Source organism: Heptranchias perlo, chromosome 1 (assembly GCF_035084215.1).
Source record: "Heptranchias perlo isolate sHepPer1 chromosome 1, sHepPer1.hap1, whole genome shotgun sequence".
Taxonomy (NCBI): domain Eukaryota; kingdom Metazoa; phylum Chordata; class Chondrichthyes; order Hexanchiformes; family Hexanchidae; genus Heptranchias; species Heptranchias perlo.
In genome coordinates, this window is record NC_090325.1 from 141,109,896 (window position 1) to 141,123,833 (window position 13,938).

A 13,938-nucleotide genomic window follows, 5' to 3' on the forward strand; every position below is an offset into this window, starting at 1 on the left:
AAAAGCACTTGAATGTGCACCTGAAGTGCCGAAACCTACATGGCAACGGACCAAGTGCTGGAAAGTGGGATTAGGCTGGATGGCTTATTTTCGGCCGGCAAGGACACGATGGGCCGAATGGCCTCCTGTGCTGTAAATTTTCTGTGATTCTAAAGGTTTTTTTCTCCACAATTTATATTTGACAATTTTTGAAATATCTGAAATTATAATTTCTAGTGGTAACTATCTTCTCTTACAACATCAAATACAAAACCTTAAACAACATAAGGTATTGATGCTCATTGGGATGATTGTGCTGTGTCCTTGATGTTTTGCATGATATATTGGTATGAAATATTTGTAATAACGTTGTAAGCTACTTGAACCATTTTTTTAAGGGATACAGTATTTTTGCAGTTATTGAATCATTAAATTTCAATTTCCTTTTCTGGGGGAACTTCTCTCCTATTCTGTTCAACCGTGACGGTTTCCTGTGCTATGGGCCTTGGCCCTTGACCTATTTTTTTCTATCCACAGCACACTCTCTGCCTTCTCCCCAGTGTCTTTAGGTCCCATTCTTCAGCCACCAAGATGGTGGATCAGTGACCTGATTACAGAGCTTTGCCAATGGCTTTTGTTTTTAAAATATCAATTTCCCTCCATTTTCTGCCAGTTTTCTCTCATCTTCTCCTGAAGGTGATGGGATACTTTTTCAGGGTCAATTTTTCTCCCTCTCCCAAACACAGTGGTATTGAGGCCAATTGTAGGCCTCCTACCACCATCCCAACCTAGATCAATTAATTCCACACATGCCAGGGATTAAACCGGCGATCTTCCCGGTCTATATGATTCTGCTACTAACTGTTTGAACCAGCTGAGTGACATGGAGATCCACCAGTGTGTGCCCTTTCTGACCAGCTGCTGGAGGCATGTAACGTAGAGACGGCAGTAGCACCCCAAAATATCCCAACGGATTCTCTCTTCCCTTCCCTCCCTTCCCCCCGAACTCTGTGCACATGCGTGCATACACGCCACCAGATTTGGAAATATATTGCCATTCCTTCATCGTCGCTGGGTCAAAATCCTGAAACTCCCTACCTAACAGCACTGTGGGAGAACCTTCACCATACGGACTGCAGTGGTTCAAGAAGGTGGCTCACCACCACCTTCTCAAGGGCAATTAGGGATGGGCAATAAATGCTGGCCTTGCCAGCGACTCCCACATCCCACGAACAAATTTAAAAAAAAAGATGCTGTGGCCTTTGCCAGCTAGCAGAAGGCATACAATAGCAGTGAGGAATGATTCATGCTGCTACTCAGCAATTCTCTGCAGCTGTGCAACTGAAATTGAAAAGTGAATGGCATGGAAGTTTGTACTTGAGTGTTAGTGCTCTACTAATTCTATTCCCCCCCGCCCCCCCACTCCTCCCTGCCCACTCTTTGCTTTAGATTTTATTCATCACTGCTTTTTCAGCTGTTTTGTACTTGATTCCTATTGTGGCTGTTTATTTGCTTTTTTTCACCTGTCCTTGGTTTCTGTTATGTTACTATCAGGGTTGTGAAGGCAAAAGTTCCACCATTTATTTTACCATGCTACCTCAAACAACAAGGATGCTTTTGGTGGCAGCATAGTATTGTGAGAAGAGAAATGTAAATAGAGGTTTCTGTTGAATAGTTTTTTGTTCTATTTATCAGCACCTCCTGAAGGGCAGTTATATACTTTTATATTAAAGATTTTTAACAGTTAAATCTCTGAATTTGGTCCTGTTGAAGTCAAGAATCTTCTGCAAACAGTTTGAGAAGTATTTGTTGTTATCCATGTAGGTCGGATATCAGATAACACAGCAGAGATGTCCAATTGCCACCAACGGAAATCTTGCATACAGTCTTTGTGTTGGGAAGAACAGAAACCAGATGATACCTAAATTGGTGCGAATCAAACAGATCCAACTAGAACAGGATAGTGGCAAAAGTCTCCATGATGATGCAAGAACTCAAACTTTAATCGACTTAAATAGGGCTGGTAGGTGTGCAGAGTAAAATTGACAAAACAAAGTGGGCACTTTACCCTTTTTTTAAGGAGTGAGCCTTTGGCTTCGTGGCAGCCATCCCACCTGTGAGTCAGAAGGTGCAGGGTTTGAGTCCCACTTCAGACAGTCCCAGCGAAAGGAGCTCTGGCCCTGAATTCTGGGTTGACATCCAGTGGGATACTCGCGTCCATTGGGAGTGGGTGACCTCCCCGCATTGTATGGGTTTGTGCGAGCACATAAAACCCTTCCTCCATATAGGACTAACCACCCTTTTGGCTGGTATAAAGATGGTTACAGCCATGAAAGTAGCATTCCCATCGCGGCCTGTCATACTGTTATTCAGCCTGCAAATTCTTCCACTGCTTCAGACTATTCTCCAGCTGAAGAGTGTGAAGATATGGGAAAAAATAACAGCTATTTTTTAAAATACAGATGGCCATAAAGAAATCTATTTCTATTTCAAGTACTCTTTTTTTTTGTTTCCGTGATGAGTGCCAACGACCTTGTCAGGAGTGCTGCTTGGAGGATTTACTTGCTGCGGGTGGTGGTGCTTAGGGCCTATTTCCATATCTCTCACCAGTTGTGCTCTGTTAATGGTTGCCTGGGTCTCATTCCAGGGACCTGTTTAGGTTTTGTGTGTTGTCTGACTTTGTTATGCAGACAAAATGGTTTATAAAGTATCGGATTAGAGGAAGAATTTCAGGGGGGTTCGCTCATTCCAGAGTCTAGGGAGTATTGCTTGGTTTGGAGGTAGTGGTATTGATTGTGCTGGGTCAGATGAAATTTAATGGCTAATTAATAGAAGGGCATAATCTTGGATTGTGAAGGATTTGGGTTAGTCTGACCCCTTTATTGTGCTGCAATTGATGAGTGCTCCTGTAAACCATTATTTGCCAAATTAGGGAGAAGGCTGACAGACTGAGAGTGATCTTCAAGCAATTAACTGAGAAGGTTGGTGTGATAATGGATCCCTCAAGACTCCTGTCAGTCTTTTCTGGGGATCTATGAGAGGTAGGCTGTGCAGGACAAAAATTGAAGGCGAGGACCTGATCACGATTCTCAGCCATGGCCTTTGCTGGGAGGCTAGGGATTTGGTCATGATCCTCTTGAACTGGTACCCTCAGTTTTAGTACCTAATGTTTCATAAACTGGATCCCTATTCTTGTTAAGTGAACTGAAGGCACATAAGGCATTTTTGTAGTCTGTTGTCTGCCCAGAGGAACTTGAAGATGTGACTGTTCTCCCCCTTCCCCCCCAAGGTATCAAAATTGTCAAACTGGCACTGTGACCCTGGAATCTGGAATAAGTAGGAGGGACAATATTCTTCATTATTGTGTTCCCAACTAAGAAGTGATATGGTCTGATTATTCCATCAAATTAGGTTAGTGTATATGCTGGTTTGAAGGGGTGTTGTTGTTTTGGTGTCTAAAGTCAGTTTTGGTATCTGAAGCCAGTTTTGACTATGCGAAGATGTTGAACTTCTGTACATGCATGGGACAAGGACATGCCCACCACTTTGGAGTTGTTACTTTGTTAGTGACTGTCAATCTCTGATGGTTTGAAAGATGGTTAAGAAGGTTATGTTGATTACGTAGTTTCTTTTTAATTTTCCTTTTTCTGCCTCTCCTCCTCTCTTGATGGCATTGATTCCCTGCTGATGTAGGGTTTTATGGGTGCCAGATGCCCTCCAATACATCACTCAAGTGGCCATTCTTCGTATGCGTGAGCCTTGGTAGTGAATGTCAGCGGTCTGTTCAGCTCCTGGGAGAATCATAGCTGAGCCTGATCCTGTCATCAGCCAACATCCAAACACGTGCATATCTAATAATAGTTGTTGGATTGTAATTAGGAACACAAATCCTGGCAATTTTCCCCTCCCTAGCCCAAGGACACTGAGGCCAGTTGTAGCATTCCTACTACTACCCTAACTCAGCACACATCAAAACTGACCCTGGGATCTTCTTGGTCTATGTGGCTCAGCTATTTGTCATTACTTACTTAAATTTGATGTATTTGTAAATGTCGGTAGTCATCCCATTTACTGTGGAAGTGGTTCTGCGATGCATAAAACCAGCTGGTGCACTGAATTTACCTAATTTACACTGTGGGATGGAATTCAGAGAGCCAAGAGCAACACTGAAGCAACTACATATGTCCAAGTGACTTTAAAATATTTGTTTTAAGTTTTTTGCTTCCTGAATTTTAGGTCATCCCATTTGAAGCCAGAACAAAAAGACAGCGCATGACAGCCAGTATTGTTTATAGATTTGTTTACTGCAGGTAGCCTTAGAAGGCCTTACAAAGCCTTAGCACCACCTCATTTATATTACAGCACTGTTCCTGGAGATGGAGCTGCCTCCAGCAAGTCTGTAATATAAATGTTTGTATAGATCTACATTGCAATCATGTTTTTATCATTCCCCCCGCCTCCGCCATTTTCTTTCTGGTTATCTCACTGCACTCCTCCTCTCATGAACATGGTGACTTGTGTTGGAATATGATTCCACAGGTGCTTGTGGTCCTCTAATACTGGCCAAGTAGCCCATCACTAATGAGCCTGGACAATCAGTGTCGGCAGTTTATTTGACTATGAGGGCTAACACAGCCGAGCACACTCCTGTGTGCAGCTAACGTTTGCACATGCAAATGTCCACCATGAACTGCTAGATTGAAATCAGATGTGGGAATGATCAGAAATATGGACTTAAAAAAAAAAATTATTTTCCACAGCTCAGAAACTTGAGGCTGACTGTAGGGCCCCTTTCTTGTCTGGTGTCCCATCTAATTTATTAAAAACCAGAGATTGAAACTTTGACCTCCTGGTTTCTGTGACTCAATACCATACACATTTATACAGTAAGATAATCGGGGAGTTGGAAGGGGCTTAGCATTATGTCCGTAGAACAGCTGTGTAAATTTTAGAATACAAATCCGTATAGCCTTTAAAATGTACATTCATAGAATTATACAGCACAGAAGGAGGCCATTCGGCCCATCGTGCCTGTGCTGGGTCATTGAAAGATCTATCCAATTAGCCCCATGGCCGGCAGCTTTTTCTCCTTCAAGTATTCAATTTCCTTTTGAAAGTTATTATTGAACCTACTTCCACCACCCTTTGAGGCAGTGCATTCCAGATCATCATAACCGCTGTGTAAAAAAAAAAAAAAAATTCTCCTCTTCTCGCCTTTGGTTCTTTTGGTGATTACCGTAAATCTGTGTCATCTGGTTACTGACCCTTCTGCCTCTGGAAACTGTTTCTTCTCGTTTACTTGATCAAAACCCTTCATGATTTTGAACACTTCTATTAATTCTCCATTAATCTTCTCTGTTCTATGGAAAACAACCCCAACTTCTCTAGTCTCTCCACATAACTGAAATCCTGCATTCCTGGTACAATTCTAATAAATCTCCTCTGCATTTTCTCTAAGGCCTGGACATCCTTCCTAAAGTGTGGTGCCCAGAATTGAACACAGTACTTCAGCTGGGTCCTAACCAGTGAATTACAAAGGTTTAGCTTCTCTTCCTTGCTTTTGTACTGAATGCCAAGGACCCTGTATGCTTTTTTTAACACCCTTCTCGACTTATCCTGCCACCTTAAGATTTGTGTACGTGCATCCCCAGGTCTTTCTGTTCCTGCACCCCGTTAAAATTTTACCATTTAGTTTATATTGCCTCTCCTCATTCTTCCTACCAAAATGCATCACTTCACACTTCTATGTTAAATTGCATCTACTATGTGTCTTCCCATTTCACCAGTCTGTCTATGTCCTCCTGAAGTTTGTTACTATCCTCCTCACTGTTAACTACATTTCCAAGTTTCATGTTATCTGCAAACTTTGAAATTATGCCCGGTGTACCCGTCCAGATCATTAATGTATATCAAAAAGTCATGATGTGGATATCAAAAAGAGCAGTGGTCCTAATACCGACCCCTGAGGAGCACCACTGTATACTTCCCTCCAGTCTGAAAAACAACCGTTCACCACTACTGTGCTTTCTGTCTCTTAGCCATGCTGCCACTGCCCCTTTAATCCCATGGGCTTCAATTTTGCTGACAAATCTATTATGTGGTACTTTATCAAATGCCTTTTGAAAGATTCATTTTGAAATTATTGTAAATTGAGAAATTTCCAATATCAAATTAGCTATATTTCATTTTACCACAGTTAAATATACTGTCTACCATAAATATACCTTAGCATGCTGCACAAAATATTCTTTGTGCTCATATTTCCTGATTTACAGTAGATATATTTCGTCAGCAGGTATATAGTAAGTTCTTCCTCAATGTTTTTAATAAGTTGTATGCTTTCTCTCTAATTATATAAGTTGAACTTGCGTCACTTAGGCTCGCCTATGAATCAGATGATTGTGGGTTTAAGCGTCACCATGCACTTGAATGCATAATCCTGGCTGACACTTCAGTGCAGTACTAAGGAAGTGCTTCATTGTCAGAGATGGTGGGGGAGAAATTGATCCCTGTCATGCCCGATTTCTGTGTGAAAAATAGGAGTTGGAGGGACCAATTTCCGGGTGTCATCTCTCATGCCCAATCCCCTACCCTGGAAGTGGCAGCCGGTGACTTCCGAGTGCCTGGGGTACCCACCTAAAATAGGCATTAGGTGCCTTGAATATGCTAGTCAGGGGCCTATTGCCCGGTTTAGGACCCTGATGCCAAATTTGGCAAAAACTGGGTGGAGCACATGCACCCCCCCCCCCCCCATAACTTGCCATTGGGCTGGCTTCGCGTTGGAGCTGGCCAAATTTTCCAGGGTCCTGACTGGTGAGCTGCATCGGGACATCCGATTGGCATCCACAGCTCGTTATGTAGATTAGGCCTGAAGCCCAATTTCCAATGGGCCTCAGGCCTTCATCTTTGGGCGTGCGTGTTGCCCACTTCTGGTTTTCGGTGCAAGATCAATTTCTCAGCCAATGTTTCTAATGAGACATTAAACCAACAGACCTATGCACCATTCAAAAAAGTGCAGGATGTTTTCGTGATGTTCTAGCCAACATTCCGCCCTCAACCATCAACACCAAGAACAGATTATCTGGTCGTGCATTTCATTTATTTGTGGGAACTACTTTGTGTATATTGCCTGCCACGTTTGCCTACATAACAATCGTGACCACACTTCAAAAAAAAATCCTTTGATTGTAAAGTGCATTGGGATGCCCTGATATATATTTTAAATGCAAGTTCTTTCAAGTTGTCTTTGTATATGAAAATTTACTTCTCCATCTCCCTTCTTTTCCCATCCCAGCTCTCCCCTCCCCAATACTTAAAATGACAATATTTTTTTCAAAAGATATTTGCTAAATGATGTTTGATTGCAGGGGTTGGCTTGATAGAGATTGTTATGGAGCCAGATATGTGTTGTGGTGATGAAGCAGCAGCAGCAGTTCGAGAACTCCAACTTATCCTACAGACACTTGGAACAAGCCATGGAAATATGGCAGGTAAAAAAGACATTTCATAATTCTGAAGTGGAGGGCTTGTATCAGTATACTTAAAATTACATTTATATTTAAGTTTAGAACTCGTAGTTATGAAACTGCCATTTTGATGAAAAAAAATTGATGAAGAATACTCTCTGGCATCAGGACTTAATATTGAGGATTTCTTTTAAAATAAAATATGTGATATTTGGAAAGAATGACTTATGATCGGGTTTGACTATAGCTAGGGAATAAAACAGATCAAAAAGTGACAGGAATTGGAAATTTTTGTTACTGTGTATCAGGTGAAAAAAGTATGATTAAAGAAATATGTTTTTTTTATAAACACATGCTTTACCCCCTCCTTGCCAAAGATGCAAACTAGTGTTCAGATCCAGTTCCAAAGTTGTCAGAAGCCCTGAGGTACATCATCCTAATGGTCATTTTCAGTGACCAGACAATGAGTGTTAGTAAGCTGTTTGACTGCGAGAGATATGACAACCGAGCTTGATCATATCCAAACCTAATATCCACAGGTGCACTTTCCAGTCGGAGCCACTGGAGTGAGAAACCTGACTGATTGTGTTATTCCCCAAAGAGTTGAGACCAATTATAATACCCATTTTACCATCTTGTTGAGTTTTCGTTTCCTCAAATCAGCTATTTTTCTCCTCCTCCCTTCTATGGGATATGGTTCCAGCGTCGGCCATACTTTGATACCTCATCCAATTACGTATTATTCATATGTGTGCCTCGACGGTGAGTGTCAGTAGTCTATTTGATCATCAGGAGAGGGCTCATTACAGCGATTGTGTCCTCATCTGACATTCACACACACACACACTTCCAGCAGGTACACTTGATAGTGATCAAGAGCAGCGACCCTGGTTGATTTTTTTTCCCTCCCTAACTCGTAGACACTGAGGCCAATTATAGCATCCTACTGCCACCCAGGCTGAAATAAACTAAATTAGCACAGATCAGAAGGTGAACCTGGGACTTCTCTGGCTGATATGGCTTAGCTACTCACTTGCTAAACTCACTGAGACATCAGGAATGTGATGGATTTTTTTGTTGTTGGAGGGAACAGAAAAAACATTGCTCTGGTACTCCCAAACTCAACTTGTCCTATCAAAATCAGTTGAAATAACATATATAATTGGGAGGCTATCAGATCTGTCGCTAAACCACAGGCTGTCAGAGACACTAAGGTTGCAATTGGATGGGAACACAAGGGTACAGTTTGTCCATCCTGCTCAAAGTTAAAATATTGGCCATGGCTGGGTTGATACTCACATAGAAAGTTAACTTAAAAATGCCATTGATTTTATCATTCGCAATGCCAATTAATACATGTTTTAAAGAAGATAACTTTGATTCTAGTTTTGGAACTCTAAATAAAACAAAAAGTGCAGTTTCCAGTCTGTAAAATGAGTACAGATCTCAAATGAATTAGCAAAGTTCATTTTTTACAATTGTTACTGGGTTCCACAGTGAAGTAAAAGTGGAGCAAACTGCCCAGATTTATTTTCTCTCCTCATGCTAAGTACTAATCCATGAATGTGAGCACGGGCAAGAGATCTGCCCTAAGTTTTAGCCAGTGCAGCTCAGTACTTAGCTGCTTGGAGTATGTAAGCTGGCTTTGGGCGACTTGCTTCCTAACGTTTAATACCTTACTGTGAGGAAGTGTCTGCAGTAAAAAAAAACTGACACTTTGTAGAGCTATTCACACAATGCAGTGTCCCAAAGCACTTTACATGGGATCAGGAAATCTAAGGAGGAAGGAGGGAAATGAGGGGAGTTGGCCAAAAGAACGGTAAGAGGTAGGGTTTGAGGAGAGAAGAAGCAAGAGAATTCCAGAGTGCAACTTGCATTTATAGCATACAAGTAGATGAGTTCTGGATGAATTAGAGCATATGTTGAGCTGGAAGAGGTTTTATCCTAAAGCAGGAATGTCTGTCAATTTCCAGCTCACATTTCCTCCATCTGGTTTAGGTGGGCCGTAAAGATGGAGGTGACAGGACAAATTGGGGAAAACTACAATGCATTGTAAGTTATACCAGAAATTAGCTGAGAGTTACGGTGTTAAAAAGACAAGTGATTTTCATCATGCATTGTCTGCACTCATCTTCCTGAGTTTATATACCAAAAATTTAAAAGGTCACCTACTGAAAACATTTGTATTTTTTATTCAAGAATTTCTATCAATTTTGAGCACTTTAAATAGTGGAAACATTGTCTGTCTTTGTAAAGGTTAAACAAAATTCCATTTGATAGTTAATTTCTGCTGTACATGAAAATTCCTTTCAGCTAGCTTTGACAAGAATTATATTATGTTGTTTAATAAATTGAAAATAATACAGAAAATTGTTTATAAAGGTCTATTAACAAAAGATATAAAAGCATTGATTCCTCATGGCTTCACACCATTTCAGATATTTAATAAAAGAAATAGCAATAGAGTAGCTTTATTCTCCTAGTTTATAGTAAGCAACAGTTCTAATTTATTATTCACCATGATACCGTACAGTGTTTGATGGAAAAACAGATCGTTTGTTGCAAGTTGTGGAAGATTTTTCAGACTTGGAGATTTAATGCAGTCTGAAATGTATGTACCATGCCTTGTCAATGTTCTTCCTTCGTGTTATACTCCTGCTAAGAAATAGTTCAGTGAAGTTTTATTTAATTTTAATGTGTATTTACAACATTACAATCCCATAACGATAAACAGATTGTACGCATTCAATTTCTATAAAAACAGATTGTAGTCACGTCTCACTTTTATTTGTGCAGAGGGACAGTTAAGAGTGGATGCCAACGTTTCTGTACATCGACCTGGGGAGCCATATGGCGTGAGAGCTGAAGTGAAGAATATTAACAGTGCCCGATTTTTGGCAAGAGCAATTGGTCTGTGAATGTCCACCATCTGTCCTAATCTGTATTTTTAACTGCACAGCATTGTGAAGCTTTAGTTTGTCCTCTTTACAGTATTTCCAATTGCAGTCCATTACAGTAAACTACATTCAAATAAGTCAGTATTTTTGCTCTGATTTGTGGCCATTACTTCAATTTCTAAGTGCAAAACATAGTTTTGAAAACATATATTTGACACAGAAGTTAAAATTGTTTGCTTTGTTACAGAAATCATTGCTGTGATCATTTGTAATATAATAGTTTTCTTTATAACAGATTATGAAATTCAAAGGCAGATTGAAGTGCTGGAGAATGGAGAGAAAATATTAAATGAGACAAGAGCATTTAATTATAAATCAGGGTGAGAATTTATATTGGGCTTTTTTCCCCCCTCTGGTGAACAGGTGAGACTAAATGTTAAACTGCAGTACTTCCTCTTGGCTTTGTGGATACAGTTTCTTGGTATGTTGCTAAGTAATACAAAACAGGAAGGTCCCAACTTTGATCACTTATCTGTGTTGAGTTGGCTATCTTGCCAGCGATGCAGTGCAGACATTGCAGATGACTTTAGCATCCCCGAGCTACGGAATGATCAGGCAATGATCTGGCGACCTCTGGCGCTAAGTGTGCCCCTGTGGATATGGAGTGAGGACAGGATTGAGCCCAGTTGTGATTACCTCCATGGGCCAATAGCATCCAGACACTTGTTATCCAGGAATGAGCCTTTGGCTTAGTGGTATCATATTCACCTTTGAGTCAGCAGGTGCAGGGTTCAAACCCCGCTCCAGACAGTTCCAGCAAGTGAATCTGGGTTGACGTCCAGTGGGATACGTGTGTGTGTGTGTGTGTGTGTGTGTGATGCCCATTCATTGTATGGGTTGTGGGAGCCCACAAAACTCTCCCGCTGTATAGGACTAACCACCCTATTGGCTGGTATAAATATGGTTACAGCCATGGAGGGAGCGCTCATATCTCAACCTGTCAGACTGTTAATCAGCCTACAAATCCTTCCAGTACTTGACACTAATCTCTCCAAGTGAAGTGTGTGCAGGTATTAAAAACAAATAAGCTCATTCTCCAGATTCCTAGTTAACAGTTGGGCACTTGTGTCGGAGGGCTTCAACCACTTCATATCGAACCTCTCCATCCTCTAGGATCCTCAAGTTTGTTGCAATTCAGCACCTTGTCTATCTCTCTCAAAACTCTCTGTTTGGATAACTACAGTCCAGCATCCGCTCTGCTCATAACAAAACTGCCCTGCCCAAAGTCACATGACATTCTCGTTGATGTGCGTTATGCCTCTTTGTCCTCCCCAACCTTACTACAGCATTTTATATGATCAATCATGCTATCCTAACCATAGCCTCTCTTCCATTATTGTGCTCCATGAACTGCCTTTGTGTGCTTCCACTGCTAATTGTCTGAATGCAGACAGCGCATCTTCAGCAATGGCTTGTCTTCCCACCAATGCATAATCAACTCTGAAATTTCCCAAAGATCTAATCTTGGCTTATTCCTCTTTCTCATTTATATGCCTCCCTCAGATGACACCATCTGAAGGCATGGGTCAGCTTCCTTTTGTATGCTGATGAAACTCAACTGCACCTTGCTGCCACTTTCCTCAACCCCGGTACCACTTGAGCACTGTCAGTCTGCCTGTTCAACATCAAATGGATAAGTCAAATTCTTGACCGACTGAACACTGGGAAAACTAAAACCATTGTTTTTCACCCCTGCTATAAACTCTGCCCCCTCGCCCAAAACTCTATCCCTCTCCCAGCCACTTGCTCAGACAGATATAGACCGTGCGAAACTCAGGCTTCAAACCCCACATCCTATCCATTACAAAGACCAATTCCTTCCACCTTTGCAACATTGGCTAGCTCCACCCCTAGACCAATCATGGATGAGCCACAATTTCCTCCAGTTAAACATTGGGAAGACCGAAGCCATTGTCTTCGGCCCCCGTCTCAAACTCCGCACCTTTACCACCTTGGAACGATTTACGTCCAGCCAACGTCCCAGACTGTTCCATCACCATCCCTGAGTATGTCCTATCCCACCAGCAGGACAGATGCACCAGAGGTGGCGGTACAGTGATATACAGTCAGGAGGGCGTGGCCCTGGGAGTCCTCAACATTGACTCTGGACCCCATGAAATCTCATGGCATCAGGTCAAACATGGGCAAGGAAACCTCGTGCTGATTACCACCTACCGCCCTCCCTCAGCTGATGAATCAGTCCTCCTCCATGTTGAGCACCACTTGGAGGAAGCACTGAGGATAGCAAGGGCACAGAATGTACTCTGGGTGGGGGACTTCAATGTCCATCACCAAGAGTGGCTCGGTAGCACCACTACTGACCAAGCCCGCCGAGTCCTGAAAGATATAGCCGCCAGACTGGGCCTGCGGCAGGTGGTGAGTGAACCAACACAAGGGAAAATCCTACTTGACCTCGTCCTCACCAATCTACCTGTCGCAGATGCATCTGTCCATGACAGTATTGGTAGGAGTGACCACTGCACAGTCCTCGTGGAGATGAAGTCCCTTCTTCACGCTGAGGACACCATCCAACGTGTTGTGTGGCACTACCACCGTGCTAAATGGGATAGATTCAGAACAGATCTAGCAGCTCAAAATTGGGCATCCATTAGGCGCTGTGGCCTATCAACAGCAGCAGAATTGTATTCTAGCACAATCTGTAACCTCATGGCCCGGCATATCCCTCATTCTACCATTACTAACAAGCCAGGGGATCAACCCTGGTGCAATGAGAGGAGTTTAGAAGAGCATGCCAGGAGCACCAGGCGTACCTAAAAATGAGGTGCCAACGTGGTGAAGCTACAACTCAGGACTACATGCATGCTAAACAGCAGAAGCGACATGCTATAGACAGAGCTAAGCGATTCCGCAACCAACGGATCAAATCAAAGCTCTACAGTCCTGCCACATCCAGTCGTGAATGGTGGTGGACAATTAAACATCTAACGGAAGGAGGAGGCTCTATAAACATCCCCATCCTCAATGATGGCAGAGTCCAACAAGTGAGCGCAAAAGACAAGGCTGAAGCGTTTGCAACAATCTTCAGCCAGAAGTGCCGAGTGGATGATCCACCTCGGCCTCCTCCCGATATCCCCACCATCACAGAAACCAGTCTTCAGCCAATTCAATTCACTCGACGTGATATCAAAAAACGGCTGAGTGCACTGCATACAACAAAAGCTATGGGCCCCGATAACATCCCAGCTGTAGTGCTGAACACTTGTGCTCCAGAACTAGCTGCGCCTCTAGCCAAACTGTTCCAGTACAGCTGCAACACTGGCATCTGCCCAATAATGTGGAAAATTGCCCAGGTATGCCCTGTCCACAAAAAGCAGGACAAATCCAATCTGGCCAATTACCGCCCCATCAGTCCACTCTCAATCATCAGCAAAGTGATGGAAGGTGTCGTCGACAGTGCTATCAAGCAGCACTTACTCACCAATAACCTGCTCACTGAAGCCCGGTTTGGGTTCCGCCAGGACCACTTGGCTCCAGAACTCAATACAGCCTTGGTCCAAACATAGACAAAAGAGCTG

The 13,938-nt window shown here is 42.5% G+C and overlaps 1 protein-coding gene across 3 annotated transcripts in view; it reads left to right on the plus strand.

Annotated features, from left to right (window-relative positions):
- Nucleotides 1-13,938, plus strand: part of gatb (glutamyl-tRNA(Gln) amidotransferase, subunit B) — an 84,762-nt gene that overhangs the window by 20,829 nt on the left and 49,995 nt on the right. For all 3 annotated transcript variants that reach the window (XR_010964264.1, XM_067992091.1, XM_067992103.1), the window contains exons 4-7: nucleotides 1,804-2,002; nucleotides 7,347-7,469; nucleotides 10,242-10,355; nucleotides 10,638-10,722. Coding sequence is in view for 2 of the 3 variants with exons in the window: in XM_067992091.1 (XP_067848192.1) it covers nucleotides 1,804-2,002; nucleotides 7,347-7,469; nucleotides 10,242-10,355; nucleotides 10,638-10,722 (521 nt within the window). In the remaining variant the exon portion in view is untranslated. The remainder of the gene's footprint in view (nucleotides 1-1,803; nucleotides 2,003-7,346; nucleotides 7,470-10,241; nucleotides 10,356-10,637; nucleotides 10,723-13,938) is intronic.